Source organism: Anabas testudineus, chromosome 1 (assembly GCF_900324465.2).
Source record: "Anabas testudineus chromosome 1, fAnaTes1.2, whole genome shotgun sequence".
Classification (NCBI taxonomy): Eukaryota; Metazoa; Chordata; class Actinopteri; order Anabantiformes; family Anabantidae; genus Anabas; species Anabas testudineus.
This window is the reverse complement of record NC_046610.1, coordinates 20,569,950-20,576,478: the sequence shown is the minus strand read 5'-3', so window position 1 is coordinate 20,576,478 and position 6,529 is coordinate 20,569,950. Positions and strand designations below refer to the sequence as shown.

At 41.6% G+C, this 6,529-nt stretch overlaps 1 protein-coding gene across 1 annotated transcript; it reads right to left on the bottom strand.

Annotated features, from left to right (window-relative positions):
* Positions 1-251: 251 nt before the first annotated feature.
* inab (internexin neuronal intermediate filament protein, alpha b) lies at positions 252-4,612 on the bottom strand. The gene is made up of 3 exons (XM_026359139.1): positions 3,533-4,612; positions 2,884-3,008; positions 252-2,752 (listed from the first exon to the last, which is right to left on the bottom strand). The coding sequence occupies exons 1-3, from the start codon at positions 4,577-4,579 to the stop codon at positions 2,479-2,481; spliced, it is 1,446 nt and encodes a 481-aa protein (XP_026214924.1). The 5' UTR covers positions 4,580-4,612; the 3' UTR covers positions 252-2,478.
* Positions 4,613-6,529: the final 1,917 nt, after the last annotated feature.

The following is a 6,529-nucleotide window of genomic DNA, read 5'->3' as shown; positions in this document are numbered from 1 at the left end:
GGGCTCTATGTGTGTGTGTAGTGTATAGTTCTAGTTTTTGATTACTGACATCATTGATCATTGACATGTGCATCACTTAAGTGTTGAAGCTACTAAATGTGAAACTACTACCTATGACATGTACTTTGTGATGCAATATACAGTATTTCTGACACTTTACAGTGTGAGCACCCTTACTTAAAGACAAAAGAGACACAACAAAGTCGCGGGCAGCCTCAGTAAGATCAAGTTTTTATTGATATGGTGTCACGAAACATTACAGTAGTAATAACAGTAACGAGAACAGTATGTCAGCTACATTCAACTCCTATGCTTTTGTAGTCATGGTAACTCTAGTATAAGCAAATTAAGATATAATGAAGATTAAATACCACACTGAACAGATTCACACACGGCCAGCTGCTGGTGTTTTAAGGCATTTTACATCACATATTATTTGTTTTATGACTAAATCTTGATAGTTGGTGACTAACTGTATTTTTAAGAAAAACTTTTTCATGAAGCGTGTTGCGTGTGCATTTAGAAAAGTCTGGCAGTGCTGTAGAAGTAGTAGTGGCATTTTGTACCTCCCCGGTAAATCCTTTTTGGCTTTTGCCTTGACAGATGCAAGCATGAATAGTTCCTCCACTATAAATGCTACATATTGTATTTTCTTCCTTTTCTTCTGCCTGACGCGGGATGTTAATAAACTAAGTGCACAACTTTGCTGCCCTCAAAATAACTCCAGTTATGATAGGCCACTGAATAGAGGTACACACACACACACACACACACACATACACACTTACTCTAGTGCTAAAGTACTTATCACACGCCTCAAGTAAAACTACAGAAGCGCAATTCAGAACAGTCTGCTGTACACATCTTTTTCCATTCTGTAAGTGTAGTTTCAAGGCATAGATTGCCATGACCAGCAGCAAGAGAATAAGATAGCTGTGTTATACCTGGCAGTGCACAAGCAGAGAAAAAACAAGCTACACAGCTCTCGTACTGTAAGATTTCTAATGGTGAGGTCATACTACAACAGACGTTTTATCAAGTCATGGCCATGGTCAGAAAGAGAGAGGCTGGTTTCAAACCCATCGTGGTTCGACAGGTTCGGACAGAACTTGGGATTGAGTTTTGTTGGCATGGTTTTTTTTATAGGCGAAAGTGATATTATATGGATTATGGGGCTTAAATGTGTCCCATCATCACTAATGGCACATGGGAAATAGTGTTAAATGCACATACAATTCATCACACACAATCTGCATTTGTACTAACGGACATTTCACCATTTTTCTGCCCTTTCCCCTGTATCTCATAGCACATTAAGCAAACTATTCATCATTACCAGGGACCTGTAGCCGTACTAAGTCAGCAGTCTCAGATCTAGCCCACAAACTAACAAGCATGTTCCTATTACATTTATTAATGAGTGTGCATGATGATGCTCAGCAGTGTCAGTGACTAAAAGGAAAGCATCAGCCAAGCTTTGAACTTTGAATGATCTGATGGAGTCCATGCAAGCATGACGTCAGCATAAACCATGCAAATTATGCTTGATTAATTACATTTGTTCTGTTCTGTATGCTTCAAGTCTTTATTTAATTTTAAAAATCTACAGCAACCTGCTTGCGTTGAATAAACTTCACGTGGAAGTTAAAATTGTTCAGTGCTCTAGTAAACATGTTCATTCTCTTTGATACTGTTGTTGTGCAGCGCTAGATGAACCACAGTCACATCAACTGTGTTGTGAAAGAAGAGACTTCGGTATTTTGTTTGTAAAATCCATTTTTAGGGATGACAGTTAAAATAATGGCTCAGTAAGACACTATCATCTATTACTTTTTATTTTGGCTGGTTGCTTGTGTGTGCTTTCTTCTTAAGCTGTCAACATGTTGTCAGGGATCATTATCATATTCATATTGGATGTAATGAAAGTAGCTGATACAAACTGATGTGCTTTGGATCTTTCCTCCTTGCTTGCACACAGTAACACACTCGCACACGCGCATGCTTTCACTGGAAAGTGTTGAGAGTATGTCACCGCTTGTGGTATCTACTGTGTGCTGGCACATAAATGTTTATGTAACATTAGTGAGAAGGACCAGTTGAATATTGTACTTTGAACACCATACATCTGTAAGAGATGCTAACTAAGTGCTTTTCATTGTTTGATATTGACTTTGTGAAAGAGAAAGAGAGAGAACAGATGCACTGTGGTTTTCTATAGAGTGATGGTTATAGTAGAATCGTTATGGGTTTCCTTAGGGGAGCGCATGTGGGGAAACAAAGGGTACAGGGAAGAATAAACCAGCATAAAACAAACTTCTAGCCCTGCACTCTATCGCAGATGTTTGAAATCTTGACTGTTTTTCTCATGTTGGACAAGTGCAAGGCTAAAGGTTTGTTTTAGGGTGGAGATGAATAGAGGGATAAACTTGGTGGATGAAGGGAGGCTTTAGGGGTCAACAACAGGCTCACAGCAGACTCTTAGTTTTTCTGATTGGTGGGAATATCATTGGAATCTTGCTGCTTCTCCATCTTCTTAGTGGTGACCACTGTCTCCTCGTAAACTTCCCGCTGGGACACCTTGCCTCCGGTCTTGCTCTGCTGCTGCTGGTCCTCGTCCTTGCCCTCCTTCTTGGTGCTCTTGCCAGAGCTTGTGTAAATGCGGCTCTGGTAGTATCCTTGCCCAGCACTAATGGAGGGGCTGGGATAGGTGATACCGGTCCCGATGCGGGTCTCTTCCCCTTCCAGTAGTTTCCTGCAGAGCAGATGTTACAGGTTAAGGCATAGAAAAAACAGGAGCTTGTTTAAAAACATATGTTACAGCCATTTACAGACAAGGGGGAAAGGAAGCCTTCACCCCATTAATACCAATACCAGAATACCGACCTGTAGGCAGCTATTTCAATATCTAGAGCCATTTTGACATTCAGCAGGTCCTGGTACTCCCTCAGGTGACGAGCCATCTCGCTCTTGGTGGTCCTCAGATCATTCTCCAGCTCGGCCATGCTATCCTAAGGAAAAAAGGCCAGAGTTCAATATTTCCCAAAATTATATCTTAAGGTTCTTTATAAATTGCATAAGTATGAAAAAGGTTGCCTGTGTAATAATTATCACATACAACCACATACATAGACTTGTTGTTGTTAACCTGTGCGTTACTAAGAGCAAAATGTGTTAAATGTTTTCCCTATAAATGTTTTCCAGTCAGGAAGACTTCATCAAAAGCAGCACTTTGTGTGCTTTTACTCGTTTAGAGCATTTCTACCAGGTGGGCGTTGTCAGTGCAGCTGCTGAGCGCACTGTCCCAGGGGAATGAGTTTCAGCACCACGGACAGAGCCCAAACTGCAACAGATGCTCGCCATTTTATTCTGTGTAACATTTAGGCCAGATTTCTTTTTAAAAAAAGACAAAACAAAAACAAAACAACACCAACACCGTTTTCATTTCAAGTTAAATAAACGTATACGACACTAAAATGAGTGAGTCGTTGTCTCTCTGTCTGTGGTGGGTTTATAAGGAGTTTGAAGTAATTACCTGGTAGTTTCCGATCTCCACATTGTGCCTGTCCTCCATCTCCCGCAGCTGCTTTTCCAGAGACTCGTTGGTTCCCCTCAGACTCTCTATCTCGATGGTCTTGGACTGCAGTTGCCTCCTGAACTCGTTCACCTCCTCTCTGCTGGTGCGGATGGCCTCGTTGCTCCGGTTTGCCTGCTCAGACAGGTCCGCAAACTTGGTCTTGTACCACTCCTCGGCGGACTGCAGGTTCTTGGACGCCATGGACTCGTACTGGCCGCGGATCTCTTTGAGGGCGGAGGTGAGATCCGGCTTGGACACCTCCATCTCCACAGACACCTGGGCAGCCTGGATCATGTCTGTCAGCTCGGCCACCTCTTCCTCGTGCACCTTCCTCAGGAAATTGATCTCGTCCAGGAGAGATTCAACCTTCTTCTCCAGGTCCAGGCGCACCATGGTGGCATCATCCACATCTTTCTTAAAAGCCTTGAGGGTCGCCTCCGCCTCTTCGCGGGCACGGAACTCCTCTTCGTATTTCCCCCTGACTTTCTGCAGATCGTCTTCAATATTATCTCTCTCGATCATGAGCTGGGACTTCTCCCCGTTCAGTTCATCCAGCTGGGAGCGCAGTTCTCGGATCTCTTGTTGGTAGAGCTCAGCCAGGCGGGACGGCTCGGCCTGACGCTGGCGCAAAGCAACCAGCTCCGTCTCCAGCACTTTGTTGTGCTGCTCCAAGTTGCGCACTTTCTCGATAAACATCGCAAATCGGTCGTTGAGACCTTGCATTTGCTCCTTTTCGTTGGTGCGGATGATTTTGAACTCATTGTTGAGGACGCTGCTCTGTGTCAGGTCGAAGGATTCAAGTGGCATAGGCGAGAAGGAGCGGCCGGACTTTCTGCTGTACATGCCCAGAGATGACATGTTGCTCCGGGATGCAGAGGAGGGCCGATAGCCCCCACGAGAGGACACGTTCATGGCTGTCCGCGAAGGAGAGGACGCGTAACGGGGAGAATCCCCGAAAATCCTCCGGTAGGAGGAGGAGGAGAAGACTTCAGACCCGTAGCTCATCGTGGCTTGAATGGAGACAGAGCGGAGCACTGGGCGCGTCTCCTTTTTATAGGGCAACCGCCCAATCACTTATTAATGTCCTTTGGTGCGACGGGTCCGGGTGTTTCCAGATACGTTGAAGTTTATGCGAATCAGCGCTCAGTTTCAACATTGTGCGTTTTTTTTTTTTACAGTTACAATAATTCTCACTTTTGTCTTTCTGTCCGCAGTTGGCACTGTGTTGTGGGGCAGATGGACTTGTCCTTGGAGCGGTGACGGTGCGTCTGCGGTGTTTGATGGCTTCAGATGCTAATACTGAAATGTTCCTTTAGAATCAGATATATAGCTTTTTATATTTGAAGGCAACCTTGAGCCTAATTTCAACATGTCTTTAAATAAGAAAATATAACAGATAAAAGTTGAATAAAGTCAAAAGGGAGAAGGAAGATCATTCAATTTAAGTTCTCCTCCAAATCCTACTCTATTTGTAACAGTTGGTAACTGGTAATGCTCCACGTTTTTAATGAAGTACTTAGTGTAGTGTGTATGTCCTTGATGTTTGTTTTTTAATTTATTTATATTAAGTTTGACAAAGGTTTGTAGAAAGGTGCCATGAAATAAAGTTTGAGTCTGGGCTGTGGATGGGATTCATCTAGTTCTAGCCTGTTTCACTTGCAAGCCTTTGCTGCCCTCTGCTGTCAAATTGCTGGACACTGCAAGCTATTGTGTAAATACAGGGCACACATCTTTTGAAGTACACGAACCTCAATATACCCATCAGCCCATTAATGTTTGGACACGACATGGCATGTTTATCATTGTTCTCCTGCAGAATGAAATGAAACCATGGCTGAGGTCAAAGTACTGACTACTGACTGGGGTTTTTCTGATCCATGGAGTAAACAGACTCATAACCTTTTTATATACTGAGGAGTCTCATAACAGTGAGATAATGACAGTGTCTACTCTGTTTAGTGAATACAGCCTGTAAAAGCACTTTAACATTAGAGGCATCGGTTTATTTCAGACCTAAAACCAAGAATGTGTCATTGTGCACAATGTTTAGTGGCTTACTGTCACTGCATAAAAAGATCCTGTGGTGGAAAGTTACTAAGTATGTTTTGTAATCCATTTGCTCTATTTTGTACTTCTACTGCACTACATTTCTGACAATATTTCAATACTGTTACACTTAAACATTTACTTAATAGATACAATTTACTTATGACATTAAGATGTTATAAAAAAAACAATGATAAACCTATAAAATACAACTTATTGATGAAGAAAACATTAGTATTGTTAGCTTACTTCTTATTAAATACTACTACTACTAATAATAATAATAATATTGTCATCATCATCATTATTATCATTATTATTGTTATTATTGTTGTTGTTATAATTATTATACACTAGATATGCAGGAACATTATGCAACAAACTAAAACTAAAATAATATAGTTATAAATAAAACATTGATTTACACACAGAATGTGCACATTTGCATTCACAAGACCACACATATGCACACACACACACATATGTGTGCTTACATACATGTAGACACATTGCCATATACATGGGAAAAGATTTTTTTAAAATCATCTGAATTGTGCAGCAGAAGTTAAGGTTTCCTCTGCCATAAAACATCTCATGAGCCTTCAGCTTTGTCTTGTGACTATTTGGGTGGGGGGGATTGGAACCACTGAGTGAACTGGCTTGCTGTATGCGAAGTGAATAAACTAGCTATAGATTCTTCTAATAATGGTTCAACAGTGGAGTGGTTTGCATAATAACACAGCCACATGGGTACTTTTTACTTTGAACATTTACTTTCAGCTGCAAACAGTCTTCTGTACGCAGGACTTTCAGTTTAATGGAGATTACACTGTTATATTGCTGCTTTTACTTTTTGCAGTCATAAACACCAGGGGACTCATTTTTTTACATTGCATTTCTAATGCCTGT